General features: G+C 41.3%; 1 protein-coding gene across 1 annotated transcript; it reads left to right on the top strand.

Annotated features, from left to right (window-relative positions):
• The first annotated feature begins 632 nt into the window (after positions 1 to 632).
• On the top strand, positions 633 to 23,100 carry LOC126607090 (diacylglycerol kinase 7-like). The gene is made up of 12 exons (XM_050274528.1): positions 633 to 1,072; positions 1,976 to 2,098; positions 2,217 to 2,354; positions 2,439 to 2,524; positions 3,365 to 3,455; positions 10,829 to 10,904; positions 11,372 to 11,454; positions 11,839 to 11,909; positions 12,517 to 12,594; positions 20,788 to 20,875; positions 21,452 to 21,568; positions 22,584 to 23,100. Exons 1-12 carry the CDS (start codon positions 719 to 721, stop codon positions 22,746 to 22,748), a joined length of 1,470 nt encoding a protein of 489 aa, XP_050130485.1. The 5' UTR covers positions 633 to 718; the 3' UTR covers positions 22,749 to 23,100.
• Positions 23,101 to 23,105: the final 5 nt, after the last annotated feature.

Raw genomic sequence — 23,105 nt, 5'->3', positions numbered from 1 at the left:
CTAAATTTGTGAAAATCTATCATTATATAAACTAAAAAAAGGTCAATATAAATCTTAACATACTACACCCTCTGAATGATTTTACAAAAGGAAAACTAATGAAAAGGGCTTAAAAACTTTGAGTTTTAATGATAAGGACAAAATAAAGGGTAAAGTAAATAGTACCATGATTGACTTTTTAGTGTAAAAATGTGGTTTTTCGTTAAAGTGAACAGTACCTGGTGCTTTTCGTTAAAGTTCCATTTTACAAATCAAGAGAAATATTACTAGATTGTATTACTATATAATTTGTTTATTTGAAACGTATTACTATTTCACTAGTAACATGATTAAATTATTCCACGCGCATCGCATGTGTATATATAATTGTTCTCCCTAATTTTTCATATTAAATAAAAAGAGGCGTGTAATGTCAATAATTAAAAAAAAAGGCCTTTTGCATGAGCATTAGCACGTGCAAAGAGACTATTTTGAGAAATTGAGATAAGATGTCTTAACCACAGAGTATTGACGGCCAAGAATAGAAACTAAATATATATTATATTTACCCAATAAATAATAAATAAATAAATAAAATATTGTTGAATAATGTTGACAGCTTGACCACATCATTCTCTCCCATTGGCACTCTTTGAAAATTCAATTACAAACGCGCTTTTTAGAGAGGGAGAGAGGAAGAGAGGGAGAGAAAAACAGAGAGAGAAAGATAGAGAGCGAAATGGATTCGCCGTCGTCGTCGACGACGCGGATCACTGCGCGGTCGTCGATGATTGACTCTTTCCGGAGCTGTACCCTATCGGGTATGACGATTGATAAGGAGGACCTCAAGAAGAAGCTCTTGATGCCGCAGTACCTCCGCTTCGCTATGCGCGATTCCTTACGGTTTAAGGACCCAAGAGCCGGCGAGAGCTGGCTTCCGGGAAGGCGAGACCTCGTCGCCACCGCTGCCGTCGGGAATGTGGAGGAAAACTCGCCGGAGTCGCCCATGGTTGTGTTTATAAATCCGCGTAGTGGTGGAAGGCACGGCCCTATGCTCAAGGAGAGGCTCCAAATGTTGATGGGAGAAGAACAGGTACCTTATTTTCCTTAAAGTGTATTTAATTTACATTAACTGCCCCCTTTTAATTTGCATTAACCGACCCATTTGAATTTTTTGGTTTTTCTGGTGACCCATTGAATAATATGATTTATAAATTAACTAAATTTTCTCAGGAACTGGAAAAATTCATTTATGATTTATGTGTGTGTGTACATGAATTTTACGTGTTCGTGTCTGTTTTCCTTATGCTCACGTATGGTTATGGGGTTTTTGGTTACGTATGATAATAATAATAATTATATTTTTTTTAAATTTGTTTTTGTTTTATGTAGATTTTTACTTTTGGGTTTTGATGGGTGAGTTTATCCTGCTAGTTCATGTAATGTTACGAACCTTTTGGGGTTTGTTTGAAGGAAGCCAAGATTTATCAAATTTGCTTTTAGATAAAGGAAGCAGAGGAAGAAAGTGGTGTAGGACTGTTTTGCAAGTGTTGCAATCTTTGCTAGTTAACCTTAGTTCTGCTATCGATACGACTGTAGTGAGGTCGGAAATGCTTTGAGGATGTGACTGAACAAGCTTGGCTAAAATGGTGCCATCATTTTCTTGTTCATGTTTTAGATTCAAGTAAAATTGAATTACTCCTCATCGTTACGTTTGTTTGTGGAATCGATTCTGTAGTCAAAGTGGTTACTTTCTCCTAGATTACTAAATGCTGAATGGAAAAACACGTGGAATTGAAACCTTCTAGTCGAATGTATGTTTAGCGTGAAATTGTGCATTTTGATGTAGGCTGACCTTTCTCATCTAAGTAGTAATTTTATTTTGTTCTTCTGTTTTCTTAGTCCCTTTTCTTTGTTTTCTATAGAGGCTTTCTTCATATTTCTTGTATTTGTGTAAAGTTTGGTTTGCTTGAATTTGAAGTAATTTGTTATGCAGGTTTTTGACCTCTCGGATGTGAAGCCTCACGAATTTGTTCAGTATGGGTTGGGTTGTCTAGAAATATTGACTGATCTTGGTGATGTTTGTGCCAAAGAGTGTCGTCAAAAGATCAGGGTTATGGTATGATTGCGGCACATTTACTTAAAGCTCATATCACATAATTACTCTGAGTTTAGCATCTAGTGAGATCCCTACACTATTTTAGTTTGACACGCAAGATATTGGAATGATTGGGCAGGTTGCAGGGGGTGATGGTACAGTCGGTTGGGTACTTGGTTGCCTTTCTGAACTCCAGAAACAGGGTCGGGAACCAGTTCCTCCAGTAGGAGTTATTCCACTTGGCACGGGAAATGATCTTTCCAGGAGTTTTGGTTGGGTAAGCCTTCTTTTGCAATGAATTTTTAGTTTGTGGAAGATTTTTCTTGCATTATTGAGCATTGGGTATATATGTTTTCATCAGGGTGGTTCATTCCCTTTTGCCTGGAAATCGGCCATTAAAAAAACTCTGTTCAGGGCTACTGCAGGTCCAATATGCCGTTTGGATAGGTAAGCTTATTAGGTAACAGTTGTATATATTTTTAGAAAGCAGGTAGAATTGAAGTCTTTCTCTAATCATGTCTAGTAAATGATTGTGCCTAGCTAGTGACTTAGTGGTCAGTGAAATTAGAATTTGTGTCACTCTCATGTCCTGGTTAGGTTTTATTAGAGAATTGTTTGCATTTGAGATGTGGGTTCCTTCTTTCCCCTCTTTTCCCCTGCAAACATGTTGTGGTTCCAAAACATAGGGAATTGAGTTGAAATCAATCTGTTGCATTCTACTATCATCCTTTAAATTGCTTTTGATTTTTACCTTCCTTTCTTTACCCCCCCCCCCTCTCTCTCTCTCTCTCTCTCTCTCTCAAAAGGAAGAGAGCAAGGACATTTTATTCTTCTGTACTTTTTATTTTTCCTAAAAGGATCTTACATAGTAAATATTTTACCTAATGGATATTTGGTGGTCAGTCTGGATTTCTGTTATGTTGAAGGCAAGTTTAACGTTGTGCTTGTATCTAGCTTCAGAAAGGAAAGTGATGAATATATATATATATATATATATATGAAACTTATTGTAAGGTTCCAGTTGGTTTGCAAATATTGTTATAATGAATAATGACAACCCACATAGTTTCTAAAATGTCTTTTGTGTTTCATGTGTTATTCTCTGTCCCTCACTAGTTTATACATGGCCCAATATTTTGCTCCTTTCTTATCTGTATATAAATAGGGATAAGGTCCCATTATTAACTAACTGTGATTGTACTAACAGTATAACTATTTTAGTTTTATTTATTTATTTTTTTCTTCCAGCCAGCAGTTTTATCAATATTTGCTTTTCTTATGGTGCAGTTGGCATATTGTGCTGTCAATGCCAGCCGATACAGATATGGATCCACCCCATTCTTTGAAGCTTACTGAAGACTGCACTCTTGATGAGACTGTAAGTCTAGTTACTCTTGATTTGCTACTCTTACTGGGTTTACCTTTTGGATGCTTAATTTCTACAAATAAGAGTTTTATTTAGATACCAAATACTGTGAAAATACATGTTCCAGTTTTTGAGTTACTCTGCTGGGTAAAATGAATGTTTATATTGCTCAATTCTCTGAACCGATGACATTATCTCTTCTAAATAGGATAATCTCTTGGAAACTAAAATAAGACTGTTTCTGGCAAAGCATTTTGTATTATTGTTGTAAAGCCTTATACAAGGAGAGGACCGATGAAAATGGTGAAAGGTATAGAAAAGCGAAGCAAGAGGCGAAGAAAGCTGTCAGAGAAGCTAAGTTAGCGGCTTACGACGATATGTATAAACGACTAGATACCAAAGAAGGAGAGTTGGATATCTATAAATTATCTAGAGCAAGGGAAAAGAAGACAAGGGACCTAAACCAAGTGAGGTGCATCAAGGATGAGGATGGAAAGGTTCTTGCTACAGAGAACGCGGTTAAAGACAGATGGAGAGGTTATTTTCATAATCTTTTCAATGAAGGACATGAAATGAGTGCTTCTTTAGGGGAGTTGAGTAACTCAGAAGAGTGTAGAAACTACTCTTTTTATCGTCGAATCCGGAAGGAAGAAGTGGTTGTAGCTTTGAAGAAGATGAAGCATAAAAAAGCAATAGGCCCAGACAATATACCAATCGAAGTGTGGAAACTTTTGGGAGAGACAGGTATAACATGGCTCACTGACCTTTTCAATAGGATTTTGAAAACGAAGAAGATGCCAAATGAGTGGCGAACGAGCACTTTGGTGCCTATCTACAAGAATAAGGGCGACGTACAAAATTGCATGAACTATAGGGGTATTAAACTAATGAGTCATACAATGAAGCTCTGGGAGAGAGTCATTGAGCATAGATTGAGGCAAGAGACACGGGTTTCGGACAACCAATTCGGGTTCATGCCAGGGCGCTCAACCATGGAGGCAATCTATCTCTTACGAAGATTGATGGAAAGATATAGAGATGGGAAAAAGGATTTACACATGGTCTTTATAGATTTGGAAAAAGCGTATGATAGGGTCCCAAGAGACATTCTTTGGAGGATTTTAGAGAAGAAAGGAGTACGAGTAGCATATATCCAAGCTATAAAGGATATGTATGAAGGAGCAAAGACTGCCGTAAGAACTCATGAAGGACAAACCGAAAGCTTTCCTATAACTGTAGGATTACATCAAGGCTCATCCTTAAGTCCTTACCTTTTTGCGTTGGTAATGGATGAGTTAACAGGACATATTCAAGATGATATTCCTTGGTGTATGCTTTTCGCAGACGATATAGTGTTGATAGATGAAACTCAGGAAGGGGTAAATGCAAAGCTTAACCTTTGGAGAGAAGTGTTGGAATCTAAAGGTCTTCGCCTAAGCCGATCAAAGACAGAATATATGGAGTGCAAGTTCAGTGCAAATGGAGGCCAAAACGAGTTAGGGGTGAGGATCGGAGATCAAGAAATACCAAAGAGCGACCGTTTTCGTTACCTAGGATCTATCTTGCAAAAGAACGGAGAATTAGATGGAGATCTCAACCATAGAATACAAGCTGGATGGATGAAGTGGAAGAGTGCATCCGGCGTGTTGTGTGACCGCCGTATGCCACTGAAGCTCAAGGGAAAATTTTATAGGACGGCAATAAGGCCGGCGATGCTGTATGGCACAGAATGTTGGGCGGTGAAACATCAACACGTACACAAAATGGGTGTAGCGGAGATGAGGATGCTTCGTTGGATGTGTGGGCACACGAGAAAGGATAAGATTAGGAATGAGGATATCCGGGGTAAAGTAGGAGTAGCCGAAATTGAAGGAAAGATGAGAGAAAATCGGTTACGGTGGTTTGGACATGTGCAAAGAAGGCCTACTGACGCTCCGATTAGAAGATGCGACTATGGGACAGAGGTTCAGGGCCGAAGGGGTAGAGGAAGACCTAGGAAAACTTTGGAAGAGACTCTAAGAAAAGACTTAGAGTACTTGGATCTAACGAAGGACATGACACAGGATCGAGCACAATGGCGTTCTAAGATTCATATAGCCGATCCCACTCAGTGACTTGGATTTTCCAAGTCTCCAACCGAGAAGTTTTCCTCACTCGGGAAATTAAGGGAACACTACCCCAACCTACATGCTCCACCAAGAAAGCTTCAACATACAGGCTTCAACAAAAGAAAATTCAAAGAACTTAGCGAAGAAGGCTTTGGTGTATTTAACACAATACGTTGAAATTAAGGAAAACTTATTTATTGATATCCCCGATAAGCTACAAATATGTACATATACATGAGTCAAAATAAACACACAAGAGGGAGCCTTCACAAAGGTTGCTTAGGAGAAGTCTCAGCAGTCGGTAGAGCCCCAGAAAGAGAAGGCACCGGAGGGGGATCATTTGGAGCCTCAGTACTGGACAGAACCCTAGAAGGAGGAGGCATCAGAGGTTGATCATTCGGAGCTTCATTACGCGGTACAGCCCCAGAAGACGAAGGCAATAAATGCCTTTGGAACAAACCCACAAATCTCTGATGATCAAGTAAAACCTGACCATCAGATTCCTTCATCTGGTCAAGCTTCCTCTTCATGTTTGTAGCATAGTCATGTGCGAGCCGGTGCAACTGTTTATTGTCATGCTTGAGCCCTCTAATCTCCTGTTTGAGACTCATCACTTCAGCCGCCAATGATTCAACTTGGCGGGTTCGAGCAAATAGGCGTTGGGCCATATTAGACACAGAACCTGCACACTGAACACTGAGAGCCAGCGAATCCTTAACAGCTAACTCATCAGACCGTTTGGAAAGTAGTCTGTTATCTTTGGGAGTGAGAAGGTTCCTGGCCACCACCGCAGCGGTCATATCATTCTTCATCACGGAATCCCCAACGGTAAGAGGACCAGTAGGGGAGACGAAGGATGGGCGCCATATGTTGTCTGGAGAAGGCGGGGCTGCCTCTTCAACAAGGTTCAAGTCAAAATGACGGTCGGAGGGGCCAGACATTTTCAAAGGTGTTGAAGAGAGAAGAGGTCGGACAAATCAAGATCTTAGAAGTGCAAGAATGAAGCTTCTACTGGTGGAGATTCAAGTGTGCTTTGGAACTTAATGCCAGCCCCTATAAAAATCTGCACTCGACGGAGCTTCAGAAATCGAAGAGGCGCCTGCTCAGAAATCGAAGAGGCGTTTGCTTTCTCAAAAGCTGGGCTGCTTAGAGATCACGAGGGTTGATCTCAGAAATCGAAGAGGCGTTTGCTTTCTCAAAAGTTGGGCTGCTCAAAGACCACGAAGGCCGATCTCAGAAATCGAAGAGGCGCTCGCTTTCTCAAAAGCTGGGCTCCCCAGAGACCACGAGGGCCGATCTCAGAAATCGAAGAGGCACCTACTTTTCCAGCCTTGTCAGCACCTGTCACACGCACACTCAGCTTTGCGAAAATTATGGGCATTCTGTCGAAGACTTCTGGGGAAGTAGAAAACACATGAATCTTACTGTTCAATCACCCACTTCCCACACGCAACAATAGCTCATGGGTACCACAGATAACTTTGTCAAAGTTCTCTGCCAAAGTTGAGCACGTGAAGCTTGCAGCTCCCACTACATCGCTCTGACCAAGAAGGGTAAAAGAATAGCAAAGAAACAGCACTAACAAAGTTTAGACCCATAAATTTTGAAGGTCTAGCTACCATATTATTACCCATAAGGGTAAAGGAACAGTACCACTGCTGGATAATTGGAAAGTCCCTGTGTGTCAACCTCTGTGCTTCGTGGCAAGGTAGACTAGCAAACATGCCCAACCTTTACTCACATTCGAGAAAACACTCCCAACAAGATTGCTTGCTCCGAAATCGAAGAGGCACTGTCCTCCGAATCTCGAGAGCCAGACTCCCAACATGCCTACTTTCTTAAAAATCGAAGAGAGGGTAAAGGAACAGTACCATTGCTAGATAATTGGAAAGTCCTTGTGTGTCAACCTCTGTGCTTCGTGGCAAGGTAGACTAGCAAACATGCCCAACCTTTACTCACATTCGATAAAACACTCCCAACAAGATTGCTTGCTCCAAAATCGAAGAGGCACCGCCCTCCGAATCTCGAGAGCCAGACTCCCAACATGATTACTTTTTCAAAAATCGAAGAGACACTGCTCCCCGAATCTTCGAGAGCCAGACCCCCAGCATGATTGCTTTCTCAAAAATCGATGAGGCATCGTTCTCCGAATCAATCGAAGAGGCGCTCGCTTTCTCAAAAGCTGGGCTGCTCAGAGACCACGAGGGCCGATCTCAGAAATCGAAAAGGCACCTACTTTTCTAGCCTTGTCAGCACCTGTCACACGCACACTCAGCTTTGCAGAAATTATGGGCATTCTGTCGAAGACTTCTGGTGAAGTAGAAAGCACATGAATCCTACTGTTCAATCACCCACTTCCCACACGCAACAATAGCTCATGGGTACCACAGATAACTTTGCCAAAGTTCTCTGCCAAAGTTGAGCACGTGAAGCTTGCAGCTCCCACTACATCGCTCTGACCAAGAAAGGTAAAAGAATAGCAAAGAAACAGCACTAACAAAGTTTAGACACATAAATTTTGAAGGTCTAGCTACCATATTATTACCCACTAGGGTAAAGGAACAGTACCACTGCTGGATAATTGGAAAGTCCCTGTGTGTTAACCTCTGTGCTTCGTGGCAAGGTAGACTAGCAAACATGCCCAACCTTTACTCACAATCTCGAGAGCCAGACTCCCAACATGACTACTTTCTCAAAAGCGAAGAGAGGATAAAGGAACAGTACCATTGCTGGATAATTGGAAAGTCCCTGTGTGTCAACCTTTGTGCTTCGTGGCAAGGTAGACTAGCAAACATGCCCAACCTTTACTCACATTCGAGACAACACTCCCAACAGGATTGCTTGCTCCAAAATCGAAGAGGCACCGCCCTCCGAATCTCGAGAGCCAGACTCCCAACATGATTACTTCCTCAAAAATCGAAGAGACACTGCTCTCCGAATCTCGAGAGCCAGACCCCCAGCATGATTGCTTTCTCAAAAATCGAAGAGGCATCGTTCTCCGAATCTCGAGAGCCAGATACCACAGACCACTTTTTTAAAGTGCTCTGACAGAGTTAAAACATGTGAAACTGGCAGCTCCCACTCCTGTGCTATGACCAAGCAGGGTAAAGGAATAGCATTACTACTTGTTGTTAGGGAGACTCCTATATATGTCGACCTCCATCCCCAACGGACAGGCAGACCTGCAAAAATGCTCAACCCTTCATCATATTTGAGAGGGCACTCCCAACGAAGCCTTTCGAAATATTCAGCTTTCTTTCCCCCCGATAATACCTTTGCAAACAAGCTATACTAGAGCAAGAATATCTCATATCATCAGGGTTAAAAGCAAGAGTATCCCATATCATGCTTTTTCCCTGTCTTTTCCTTTGACCTTGTTTTTACCTGCAAGACAAGGAGAAAGAGAGCAATCAGTCAGCACTTGGAATCAAGCTTCCAGCCAGGAACTGACTGCCTGGAACCCCTTACCTGATTACTTACCTGGCATTGCTCTCGAGTACTCATCTTCAACATCTTATGTTTCCAGGGAAGATTCCGCATCTGCTTGAGGAACAGATAGGGCAAGTGCGAAGGATACAAGGAAGCATGTGGAGACAAGCGTAACAGCACACGTGCCGATACATCCATTACTCTGTCAAAAGCAAAAGTATCCCATATCAGCAGGGTGGAACGTACTCTAGATTTGATGGACTTGTTTTGACCCTCAAATTCTTCAGTCGGCCTTATACTCTGGAGGAAACCAGAAAACCCTCCAGCTCAGTTCAAGAATAAGCCTGTGGAAAGTTACTTCTTCAAAAGCAAAAGTATCTCATATCATCTCTTCTCATTTTTCTTCTCTTTATCCTTCATGCTGCTGCAAGATGGGGAGAAGGTGAACAATCAGTCGGAGCTCTGATTGCTTACCTTGTCTGTCACCTCTTTCAGCAGACCCCCTAGCTCAGCGACTTGGGGGACTCCTACTACATGGTTTGTATCGCGCTTGACCAAGCCTGAAACTACAAGTAAGCTTCAAGTGAAATTGATACATTACCTTGTGCATCTCCACCAGTTAAAGATACCACCCCTGGATGGAGGAAGAGTACTTCCAGAGAAGATGCCACATCTACCTATGAGACAGATAAGGCAAGTCAAGACGACACCACACTCCGATACTTAGAAGTTTCGTGATTACGAGATCATTCTCCCACAATATTTCCTAATGTCATTTGTACTAAATCATTCACTTGTACTCACTAAAGGAGAGCTTGAGCCTATGTACTTGTGTAAACCCTTCACAATTAATGAGAACTCTTCTATTCCGTGGACGTAGCCAATCTGGGTGAACCACGTACATCTTGTGTTTGCTTTCCTATCTCTATCCATTTATATACTTATCCACACTAATGACCGGAGCAATCTAGCGAAGATCACAAAAAGCGACCGTTTTCGCTACCTAGGATCTATCTTGCAAGAGAACAGAGAATTAGATGGAGATCTCAACCATAGAATACGAGCTGGATGGATGAAGTGTAAGAGTGCATCCGTCGTGTTGTGTGACTGTAGTAGGCCACTGAAGCTCAAGGGAAAATTTTATAGGACGGCAATAAGGCCAGCGATGTTGTATGGCACAGAATGTTGGGCGGTGAAGCATCAACACGTACACAAAATGGGTGTAGCGGAGATGAGGATGCTTCGTGGGATGTGTGGGCACACGAGAAAGGATAAGATTGGGAATGAGGATATCCGAGGTAAAGTAGGAGTAGCCGAAATTGTAGGAAAGATGAGAGAAAATCGGCTCCGGTGATTTGGACATGTGCAAAGAAGGCCGACTGACGCTCCGGTTCGAAGATGTGACTACGGGACAGAGGTTCAGGGCCGAAGGGGTAGAGGAAGACCTAGGAAAACTTTGGAAGAGACTCTAAGAAAAGACTTAGAGTACTTGGATCTAACGGAGGACATGACACAAAACCGAGCGCAATGGCGTTCTAGGATTCATATAGCCGACCCCACTTAGTGGGAAAAGGCTTTGTTGTTGTTGTTGTTGTTGTTTTGAAAAATGAATATTAAGTGCTGATGAAAGGCGCCCTTCATATCTCCATCTTCACTTTTACCTTTTTCTCCTTGTGTAATCTTTATTTTGTCAACTTCTCTGCACCTAATAAATGTCTATAGCGTTAAATTTTGTTCTAATTTCTAAAATTTCTGAACCTAATAGGCCTACATCAGAGTCACCTACATCACATGCCGAAGGATACCATGATTTTATACTTTATGTTTGACACTTTTTAGTGACTGCAGGGATTGGAAATTCAAGGGGATTTGCCTGAGAAAGCTACTTGCTACGAAGGAGTGTTGTATAATTACTTCAGTATAGGTATGTTGTCTTCATTGGTTTATGGTTTTATTTGAACATATACTCTAAAGGGGTGTTCGAACTAAGCATTTTAGATTTTTAGTAGAATTTTAAACGACGTACTGAACACATATACTCTTGTGCTCAGGCCATGTTTCTTTTTTACTATTCCAGTAAGGAATTGCACTTCTAGAGATCACCCTATCATATAGACAATGGATTTAGTTGGATTCAATTGCATATTCTACATGCATTGTTCAGGTGTCGAGATGTCCATACCTTTATCTTGAACAATTATCTCTAGATGTCTTGAGTAAAGAGTGTTTTACATCTAAATCTTGGCCTTGTCCCCAAACCCCGTCACCTAAGATTAAATTCTGTTTGCTAAGATATTCTTATCAGAGAAAGATGATTTATACCGTAAAAATATGTTTAATAGGTTATTGTTGTACGTTATGTGATCCTGTTTCCGTTATTTGGTTATACAGGAATGGATGCCCAAGTTGCTTATGGATTCCACCATTTACGAAACGAAAAACCCTATCTTGCACAAGGTCCAATTTCGAATAAGGTCTGGTCGAATATCTTTTTACTTTTACATATGATTTGAATTCCTGTGGGGTGCAGGTTTATCAATTATTTAATTTGCATGGTAATCTGGGAATATTAGAGCTGAGAACAGTGTCCATTTAAGCAACGTGTATAATAATAATTTTCTTCTTGGAACAGAAGAAAACAGTGTTAGAAGCTTGTATGCTACTTTTTCTTATAAGAATACTACAAATCTTATAATGTGATTCTCACATTTTTATTCAATTTTTACATCCTATCAATTTTTTTTTATTATTATGATGGACCATAAAATCTTAATCTGTTTTCCGGTAATGAAATGCGGCTGTATTTGATAATTGATAACGAAGAATTTATATTGTAACTGATCAATCTGTTATTGCAGTTGGTTTACTCAGGTTATAGTTGCACTCAAGGTTGGTTTTTCACACCTTGCACTAGCGATCCAGGTTTAAGGTTTGATATCTTTAAACTGATACAGTATTCTATTTATTTGCTTTGTTGGTTGCTCACCTTGTTATTTTGTTTTATACTGACAATTATATGTGTTGATTAAAGGTGATTTCTTTTTTTAATCCGACTCTAATTGCCTTTTGATTTTCCAATATCAATTTTTTAAAAAATGGACTGTTTAATATTCACTTGTAGTTCGGCTTCTTGCTTGCTCAAAGAATATAACTCTTGTCCCTGGTTGAAATATGTCCTTGTGTTTGTGCGGGAGGGAGTAGAAGCGAGCCCCTCCCCTCAAAAGAAATTAAATTATGTTTTCATGCCAGATGTGAGTAGTGTGCTTGTAATTGAATAGTTCTGGACACTTTTCTAACTGGGATAGTTTTTACATCCTTTCTTGTTCTTTTGTTGAATGAATCACATAAGCTTCGTGATTGTATTTTCATCTTAAGCCATAGCACCAAGAGTGTGTATAATTATCGATTATGTGGAGGCAAAATTTAAGATACGGAGGCTACTTTTCACATCATGTAAAATTGCCAAAAGCTTTTAATGCTTTCTCTTCCTTTTCGTCCCTTTTCTGATGTGTATCCAATTATTTTTCTGGTTGTAGGGGACTAAAGAACATCCTAAGGATGCATGTCAAAAAGGTAAATTGCTCAGAGTGGGAGCAGATTCCAGTGCCTTCAAGGTACAGTTCTTTTCTTTCCTCTTTTTTCTTTTGCACATATAATAGCTCCTGGTAATCTCTTTGTTTTTTCAAGCTTGCCTCCCTTTCTTACTTGCCTTATATTAAAAACAAGTTATCTATCACTTAAACCCAGGAAATTTAAACTATTCATCACTCATTTGGTCCTCATCCATTTGTGTCCACATGCATACTTGTTCCTTTTATAGTCTGTTTTTCTTCTTTTGAACGTAAGATAATTTAAACTAAAATGTTGCCAGATATGGAGTACTTTTAAGGGAAAAATTTGTCCTTTTGCTGTAGGGAAATTGTTATTGGCATTCCAAAAACCTCATTTTGCACTCCAAATTTTCTATAATTAGAAAGGAAAATGCAAACTCCGCCGTGTAAGTTTATCTTACATTGCCGGTCCCAAGTCCGGATAAAGGAGGAGGGGGAGGGCGTCAGGTAGTCGACAGCCGGCACTCCATGATCACGTCGAATCCTTATGAAAATGAATCCAGAACGAAATCGCGCTAAAGCTAGGGCGTCACCCGTAAGTGGCGCGCTGTGTGGCCTGAGCACAGTGATAAGTGAGCAAGGGTCGCTGTATCTCCATCGGCACCCGGATACAGTGTTAAATGAGCAAGGGGGCTATAGAAACTTCTTTTCGAACGACTCCACTCAAAGTTGTTTGGGAGCATATGCTCCTATCAACTTTACACGGGACACACAAAAGAAGTACTTTGATCCTATTAGACGGGGAAGGGTGAAGAAGCTAGGACAGAAGGGTAGAGTTCAAGAGAGCAAAATGCGTTTAGGAACGTGGAATATAGGAACCTTGACGGGAAAATCTATGGAAGTAGTAGAAGTTATGGTGAGGAGAAGGATAAATATTATGTGCCTACAAGAAACTAAGTGGGTTGGTCGTAAGGCAAAGGATCTAGAAAACTCAGGGTTTAAACTATGGTATTCGGGCACAAATAGAACGAGAAACGGTGTTGGCATCATCGTGGACAAGACCTTGACACAAGATGTTGTAGATGTCAAGAGGGTAGGAGATAGAATCATGGCAATCAAGATTGTAATAGGACAAGAACTTATCAATGTGATTAGTGCGTACGCACCTCAAGTAGGGTTGGATACGAGTTCGAAGGAGAAATTTTGGGAAGACCTTGGAGACTTGGTGCAAGGAATTGTTCAGACGGAGAAGTTATTTATAGGAGGAGATTTAAATGGACACGTGGGCAGGGAGACAGGCAACTATGGAGGTTTTCATGGTGGCCATGGTTTTGGGGAGAGAAACGAGGATGGGGAAGCTATCTTGGATTTTGCAATGGCATATGATCTCTTCTTAGCCAACACCTTCTTTAAGAAGAGAGAAGAACATGTGATCACCTACAAGAGTGGGTCGTCAAAAACACAAATAGATTTTCTTCTAATGAGGAAAGGGGATCGTATGACTTGTAAGGATTGCAAAGTTATACCAGGAGAGAGCGTGACTAATCAACATCGCTTGTTGGTGATGGATGTACATATCAAAAGAGTGAGAAAAAAGAACAAGACTTGGAAGTGCCCAAGGACTAGATGGTGGAATCTAAAAGAAGAAAAACAAGCAATTTTCAAAGAGAAAGTAATCACCCAGTGTGTGTGGGATAGAGAGGGGGAAGCTAACCAAATGTGGGATTCCATTGCTAGTTGTATCCGAAAAGTAGCAAAAGAGGTATTAGGAGAGTCCAAGGCTTTGCCCCACACCAAAAGGAATATTGGTGGTGGAATGAGGAGGTACAAGCAAAGGTGAAGGCTAAGAAGGAATGTTGTAAAGCCTTATACAAGGATAGGACCGATGAAAATGGTGAAAGGTATAGAAAAGCGAAGCAAGAGGCGAAGAAAGCTGTGAGAGAAGCTAAGTTAGCGGCTTATGACGATATGTATAAGCGACTAGATACCAAAGAAGGAGAGTTGGATATCTATAAACTAGCTAGAGCAAGGGAAAAGAAGACAAAGGACCTAAACCAAGTGAGGTGCATCAAGGATGAGGATGGAAAGGTTCTTGCTACGGAGAACGCGGTTAAAGACAGATGGAAAGGTTATTTTCATAATCTTTTCAATGAAGGACATGAAAGGAGTGCTTCTTTAGGGGAGTTGAGTAACTCAAAAGAGTGTAGAAACTACTCTTTTTATCGTAGAGTCCGGAAGGAAGAAGTGGGTGTAGCTTTGAAGAAGATGAAGCATAGAAAAGCAGTAGGCCCAGACGATATACCAATCGAAGTGTGGAAAGTTTTGGGAGAGACAGGTATAACATGGCTCACTGACCTTTTCAATAGGATTTTTAAAATGAAGAAGATGCCGAATGAGTGGCGAATGAGCACTTTGGTGCCTATCTACAAGAATAAGGGCGATGTACAAAATTGCATGAACTATAGGGGAATTAAGCTAATGAGTCATACAATGAAGCTCTGAGAGAGAGTCATTGAGCATAGATTGAGGCAAGAGACACGGGTTTCGGACAACCAATTCGGGTTCATGCCAGGGCGCTCAACCATGGAGGCAATCTATCTCTTACGAAGATTGATGGAAAGATATAGAGATGGGAAAAAGGATTTACACATGGTCTTTATAGATTTAGAAAAAGCGTATGATAGGGTCCCAAGAGACATTCTTTGGAGGATTTTAGAGAAGAAAGGAGTACGAGTAGCATATATCCAAGCTATACAGGATATGTATGAAGGAGCAAAGACTGCCGTAAGAACTCATGAAGGACAAACCGAAAGCTTTCCCATAACTGTAGGATTACATCAAGGCTCATCCTTAAGTCCTTACCTTTTTGCGTTGGTAATGGATGAGTTAACAGGACATATTCAAGGTGATATTCCTTGGAGTATGCTTTTCGCAGACGATATAGTGTTGATAGATGAAACTCAGGAAGGGGTAAATGCAAAGCTTAACCTTTGGAGAGAAGTGTTGGAATCTAAAGGTCTTCGCCTAAGCCGATCAAAGACAGAATATATGGAGTGCAAGTTCAGTGCAAATGGAGGCCAAAACGAGTTAGGGGTGAGGATCGGAGATCAAGAAATACCAAAGAGCGACCGTTTTCGTTACCTAGGATCTATCTTGCAAAAGAACGGAGAATTAGATGGAGATCTCAACCATAGAATACAAGCTGGATGGATGAAGTGGAAGAGTGCATCCGGCGTGTTGTGTGATCGCCGTATGCCACTGAAGCTCAAGGAAAAATTTTATAGGACGGCAATAAGGCCGGCGATGCTGTATGGCACAGAATGTTGGGCGGTGAAGCATCAACACGTACACAAAATGGGTGTAGCGGAGATGAGGATGCTTCGTTGGATGTGTGGGCACACGAGAAAGGATAAGATTAGGAATGAGGATATCCAGGGTAAAGTAGGAGTAGCCGAAATTGAAGGAAAGATGAGAGAAAATCGGTTACGGTGGTTTGGACATGTGCAAAGAAGGCCTACTGACGCTCCGATTAGAAGATGCGACTATGGGACAGAGGTTCAGGGCCGAAGGGGCAGAGGAAGACCTAGGAAAACTTTGGAAGAGACCCTAAGAAAAGACTTAGAGTACTTGGATCTAACGGAGGACATGACACAGGACAGAACACAATGGTGTTCTAAGATTCATATAGCCGATCCCACTCAGTGACTTGGATTTTCCAAGTCTCCAACCGAGAAGTTTTCCTCACTCGGGAAATTAAGGGAACACTACCTCAACCTATATGCTCTACTCACAAAGCTTCAACATACAAGCTTCAACAAAAGAAAATTCAAAGAACTTAGCGAAGAAGGCTTTGGTGTATTTAACACAATACGTTGAAATGAAGGAAAGCTTATTTATTGATATCCCCGATAAGTTACAAATATGTACATATACTTGAGTCAAAATAAACAAACAAGAGGGAGCCTTCACAAAGGTTGCTTAGGAGAAGTCTCAGCAGTCGGTAGAGCCCCAGAAAGAGAAGGCACCGGAGGGGGATCATTCGGAGCCTCAGTACTGGACAAAACCCTAGAAGGAGGAGGCATCAGAGATTGATCATTTGGAGCTTCATTACGCGGTACAGCCCCAGAAGACGAAGGCAATAAATGCCTTTGGAACAAACCCACATATCTCTGATGATCAAGTAAAACCCGACCATCAGATTCCTTCATCTGGTCAAGCTTCCTCTTCATGTTTATAGCATAGTCATGTGCGAGCCGGTGCAACTGTTTATTCTCATGCTTGAGCCCTCTAATCTCCTGTTTGAGACTCATCACTTCAGCCGTCAATGATTCAACTTGGCGGGTTCGAGCAAATAGGCGTTGGGCCATATTAGACACAGAACCTGCACACTGAACACTGAGAGCCAGAAAATCCTTAACAGACAACTCATCAGACCGTTTGGAAAGTAGTCTGTTATCTTTGGGAGTGAGAAGGTTCCTGGCCACTACCGCAGCGGTCATATCATTCTTCATCACGGAATCCCCAACGGTAAGAGGACCAGTAGGGGAGACGAAGGATGGGCGCCATATGTTGTCTGGAGAAGGCGGGGCTGCCTCTTCAACAAGGTTCAAGTCAAAACAACGGTCGGAGGGGCCAGACATTTTCAAAGGTGTTGAAGAGAGAAGAGGTCGGACAAATCAAGATCTTAGAAGTGCAAGAATGGAGCTTCTACTGGTGGATATTCAAGTGTGCTTTGGAACTTAATGTCAGCCCCTATAAAAATCTGCACTCGACTAAGCTTCAGAAATCGAAGAGGCGCCTGCTCAGAAATCGAAGAGGCGTTTGCTTTCTCAAAAGCTGGGCTGCTCAGAGACCACGAGGGTCGATCTCAGAAATCGAAGAGGTGTTTGCTTTCTCAAAAGCTGGGTTGCTCAAAGACCACAAAGGCCGATCTCAGAAATCGAAGAGGCTTGCTTTCTCAAAAGATGGGCTGATCAGAGACCACGAGTGCCGATTTCAGAAATCGAAGAGGCACCTACTTTTCCTGCCCTGTCAGCACCTGTCACACGCACACTCAGCTTTGCGGAAATTATGGGCATTCTGTCGAAGATTTCTGGCGAAGTAGAAAACACATGAATCGTACTGTTCAATCACCCACTTCCCACACGCAACAGTAGCTCATGGGTACCACAGATAACTTTGCCAAAGTTCTCTGACAAAGTTGAGACACGTGAAGCTTGCAGCTCCCACTACATCGCTCTGACCAAGAAGGGTAAAAGAATTGCAAAGAAACAACACTAACAAAGTTTAGACACATAAATTTTGAAGGTCTAGCTACCATATTATTACCCACAAGGGTAAAGGAACAGTACCACTGCTGGATAATTGGAAAGTCCCGGTGTGTTAACCTCTGTGCTTCGTGGCAAGGTAGACTAGCAAACATGCCCAACCTTTACTCACATTCGAAAAAACACTCCAAACAAGATTGCTTGCTCCAAAATCGAAGAGGCACCGCCCTCCGAATCTCGAGAGCCAGACTCCCAACATGATTGCTTTCTCAAAAATCGAAGAGAGGGTAAAGGAACAGTACCACTGCTGGATAATTGGAAAGTCCCGGTGTGTCAACCTTTGTGCTTCGTGGCAAGGTAGACTAGCAAACATGCCCAACCTTTACTCACATTCGAGAAAACACTCCCAACAAGATTGCTTGCTCCAAAATCGAAGAGGCACCGCCCTTCGAATCTCGAGAGCCAGACTCCCAACATGATTACTTTCTCAAAATCGAAGAGAGGGTAAAGGAACAGTACCACTGCTGGATAATGGGAAAGTTCCTGTGTGTCAACCTCTGTGCTTCGTGGCAAGGTAGACTAGCAAACATGCCCAACCTTTACTCACATTCGAGAAAACACTCCCAACAAGATTGCTTGCTCCAAAATCGAAGAGGCACGGCCCTCCGAATCTCGAGAGCCAGACTCCCAACATGATTACTTTCTCAAAAATCGAAGAGACACCGCTCTCCGAATCTCGAGAGCCAGACCCCCAGCAGGATTGCTTTCTCAAAAATCGAAGAGGCATCGTTCTCCGAATCTCGAGAGCCAGACCCCCGACAGGTCTGTAATCTTCACACGCAACATCAGCTTTCCAGACACCACAAACCACTTTTTCAAAGTGCTCTGACAGAGTTAAAACATGTGAAGCTGGCAGCTCCCACTACCGTGCTATAACCAAGCAGGGTAAAGGAATAGCATTATTACTTGATGTTAGGGAGACTCCTATATATGTCGACTTCCATCCCTAACGGACAGGCAGACCTGCAAAAATGCTCAACCCTTTCTCTTATCTGAGATGGCACTCCCAACAAAGCCTTTCGAAATATTCAGCTTTCTTTCCCCCCGATAATACCTCTGTAAACAAGCTATACTAGAGCAAGAATATCTCATATCATCAGGGTTAAAAGCAAGAGTATCCCATATCATGCTTTTTCCCTGTCTTTTCCTTTGGCCTTGTTCTTACCTGCAAGACAAGGAGAAAGAGAGCAATTAGTCAGCACTTGGAATCAAGCTTCCAGCCAGGAACTGACTGCCTGGAACCCCTTACCTGATTACTTACCTGGCATTGCTCTCGAGTACTCATCTTCAACATCTTATGCTTCCAGAGAAGATACCGCATCTGCCTGAGGAACAGATAGGGCAAGTGAGAAGGATACAAGGAAGCATGTGGAGACAAGCGTAACAGCACACGTGCCGATACATCCACTACTCTATCAAAAGCAAAAGTATCCCATATCAGCAAGGTCGAACGTACTCTAGATTTGATGGACTTGTTTTGACCCTCAAATTCTTCAGTCGGCCTTATACTCTGGAGGAAACCAGAAAACCCTCCAGCCCAGTTCAAGAATAAACCTGTGGAAAGTTACTTCTTCAAAAGCAAAAGTATCCCATATCATCTCTCCTCATTTTTCTTCTCTTTATCCTTCATGCTGCCTGCAAGATAGGGAGAATGTGAACAATCAGCCGGAGCTCTGATTGCTTACCTTGTCTGTCACCTCTTTCAGCAGATCCCCCAGCTCGGCGACTTGGGGGACTCCTACTACATGGTTTGTATCTCGCTTGACCAAGCATGAAACTACAAGTAAGCTTCAAGTGAAATTGATACATTACCTTGTGCATCTCCACCAGTTACAGATACCACCCCTGGATGGAGGAAGAGTACTTCCAGAGAAGATGTCACATCTACCTATGAGACAGATAAAGGCAAGTCAAGACGATACCACACTCCGGTACTTAGAAGTTTCGTGGCTACGAGATCATTCTCCCACAATATTTCCTAATGTCATTTGTACTAAATCATTCACTTGTACTTCCTAAAGGAGAGCTTGAACCTATGTACTTGTGTAAACCCTTCACAATTAATGAGAACTCCTCTATTCCGTGGACGTAGCCAATCTGGGTGAACCACGTACATCTTGTGTTTGCTTTCCTATCTATATCCATTTATATACTTATCCACACTAATGACCGGAGCAATCTAGCGAAGATCACAAAAAGTGACCGTTTTCGCTACCTAGGATCTATCTTGCAAGAGAACGGAGAATTAGATGGAGATCTCAACCATAGAATACAAGCTGGATGGATGAAGTGTAAGAGTGCATCCGGCGTGTTGTGTGACCGTCGTAGGCCACTAAAGCTCAAGGGAAAATTTTATAGGACGGCAATAAGGCAAGCGATGTTGTATGGCACAGAATGTTGGGCGGTGAAGCATCAACGTACACAAAATGGGTGTAGCGGAGATGAGGATGCTTCGTGGGATGTATGGGCACACGAGAAAGGATAAGATTGGGAATTAGGTTATCCGAGGTAAAGTAGGAGTAGACAAAATTGAAGAAAATATGAGAGAAAATCGGTTCCGGTGGTTTGGACATGTGCAAAGAAGGCCTACTGACGCTCCGGTTCGAAAATGTGACTACGGGACAGAGGTTCGGGGCCGAAGGAGTAGAGGAAGACCTAGGAAAACTTTGGAAGAGACCCTAAGAAAAGACTTGAGTACTTGGATCTAACGGAGGACATGACACAAATGAGCGCAATGGCGTTCTAAGATTCATATAGCCGACCCCACTTAGTGGGAAAAGGCTTTGTTGTTGTTGTTGTTGTTGTTGTAGAAAGGAAAATGCACTTGTGAGGAGTGCAGAATGAGATTTTTGGAGTACTGCTACTAATAAAACTTCTCTTGCTGTATTTGTTACTGTTTTGCAATAGCTTATGTTATATCTTTTTTCAGTGTACGGGCAATTGTTGTTCTAAATCTTCATAACTATGGGAGTGGAAGAAATCCATGGGGTAATCTGAAGCCAGAGTACTTGGAAAAGGTATTATATTATTATATGGTGTTTGCCTATCAGACAGAGAGGGACTGAAACATAAAGAGAAACTCAATAATTGCTTTCATCGATTATCTAATGAGTACAGCACTATATATGTTGCACTTCAGGAATGAGTCGAGTAATAGCTTAAGCGTTAATGAATCTGTAACAGTGGCTAACTACTCATAACAAATCTAATCAAACAGTTTTGACTACTAACCAATGGAATATGAGTGGCTAACTAACGGGTGACTGGCAACTCTGTTGTCTTTGGATAGGCTATCAACACAAACATGTTTTGTTTTGTTGTTTGTGTTTAAAGGTGGGAAGTTTACTTGTGCAATTTTGGGCTCCTAGCTGTCTTTTGTTGAATGCCTGGAAGTAGGTCCTGGAAGTTTGGTTCATGTTTGTATACTAGTTACTTTGTTTTCATTAATTTTGTTTACACTGGAATTATGCTAGTAGAATCTAAAGTTTTGGTTATCATGCAACTTTTATTCAATGTGCTCACTGAATCCTGCTTATCAGAGTGACTGCTGAATTGCAAGCTAATAATAGTTATCTTAAACTTTATTGTTTCAGAGAGGATTTGTGGAAGCCCATGCTGATGATGGCCTTCTTGAAATTTTTGGCCTGAAACAAGGATGGCATGCATCTTTTGTTATGGTTGAACTCATCTCTGCGAAACACATTGCTCAGGTACTGCAATAGTGTCTATTTACTTGCTATCATCTCAAGGTTTTACATGGCATGCAGAAGTGTTTTAGCATATTGATAGCATCAGAATGCTTTTGTATAAAATCTTAATTTTTGGGATGCATTTTTGTACTCGAATAATGGCATTTTGTCTTCTGCTCGTCCTAGTTGGTCAAAGTATATATGTTCAACGAATTAAATTTCCTTCTATCTAAATAATGGATAATGCTAGGAGACCAAATTTGTAAACCAAATGATGTGTCACCAATAAGAAACAAGCACGTTAATCGACACTTAGTTAATAATCCAATCCTCTACAGCCACATCATTTGGTTTAAAAAATTTGGTCTCCCTAGCATTACTCCTAAAAAATTTGTAGTTGATAAATGAAATTTAAGAATATACTCCTGTGGCTGTGGTGCAGGACAATTTTGATGCGGTCTTATGAACTTGCCTAATAACAAGATTCAGATGACAGCTGTTTATTTAATCATGTACATGCATATTGAGGGTTTACTTGAAAAAAATGAAGAAAATAACATGCAACTGTCGTCTATTTGGGAATGCTTCATCTGTTCCCTCTTGGCCAAGGCTCTTAGAAAGGGAATCTGGATTGCTAGTCAATATTTTAAAAGAATTGGAAATTCCTTTTAGGTTCATATTGTCGAGGGTATGAACCTTTAGCCACTGTAGAAACTGTGAACGCTGAGATTGATGTTTACATATGCTCATGATGCTTTTAGTTGTTAGTGTAGTACACTTTATGGTGCAGGCATATTAGATCGATAATCCTAATCTGTTACACATTTTGTGTTTGCCTTTTGAAGTCGGTTATACAATTCTCAATATATATATTTTTTTCTTTGTGAATGGAGGATGTTGTGCCTTTTCCTGTTAATTTGTCCAGAGTGACTGACATTGTTTATTTTCTAAGGTATAAGCATGCATTGTGATTCAATATGCTGGAAATTTGGTACTCTTTTATTTAACAACTTAAACTTACTCTGGTATTGATTAGGCTGCTGCAATTCGGTTGGAAGTTAGAGGTGGGGAATGGAGAAATGCATATATGCAGATGGATGGGGAACCATGGAAGCAGCCAATGCATGAGGAGTATTCAACACTAGTGGAAATTAAGAGGGTTCCGTTTCAATCACTGATGATTCATGGAGAAGACCACTGAGATAATTAAGGAAGACTAACTTTACTAAAGCTGGCCTTCTACTCGGGTGTGATTGTTTTATAGCTTGTTTTTCATACGATAGTGGCCTTATCGCCTGAGGGTTTGTATATTGTACCTCATTGGTATTTGGCAACTATATTTAAATCTATTGTCGGTCAAAATCTGTGTGTAAGTAGGTTACATTATCAGGTGAGGATTAGTGGGTCAATACGTTGTTAAGCGAAAAATGTCTTATGTAGGATTCCTCTGTTGTTATGACAATGTTTGAACTGGTGATGGTAAAAATTGGTACTAAGATCATCCGCTGTGCTGATTTAACGATTTGGTGTTAAAAGTAATTATTTATGTTTTAGTTCT

Source organism: Malus sylvestris, chromosome 16, assembly GCF_916048215.2.
Source record: "Malus sylvestris chromosome 16, drMalSylv7.2, whole genome shotgun sequence".
Lineage (NCBI taxonomy): Eukaryota > Viridiplantae > Streptophyta > Magnoliopsida > Rosales > Rosaceae > Malus > Malus sylvestris.
Note: the sequence above shows the minus strand (reverse complement) of the source record. Positions and strands in the feature narration are given on the sequence as shown.

Coding starts and splice junctions, on each gene's coding strand:
- LOC126607090 (XM_050274528.1), top strand. CDS start 719: ATGGATTCGCCGTCGTCGTCGACGACGCGGATCACTGCGCGGTCGTCG. Junction 11,910..12,516: donor ACTAGCGATCCAGGTTTAAG/GTTTGATATCTT, acceptor TTCTGGTTGTAG/GGGACTAAAGAACATCCTAA. Junction 20,876..21,451: donor AGCCAGAGTACTTGGAAAAG/GTATTATATTAT, acceptor TTATTGTTTCAG/AGAGGATTTGTGGAAGCCCA.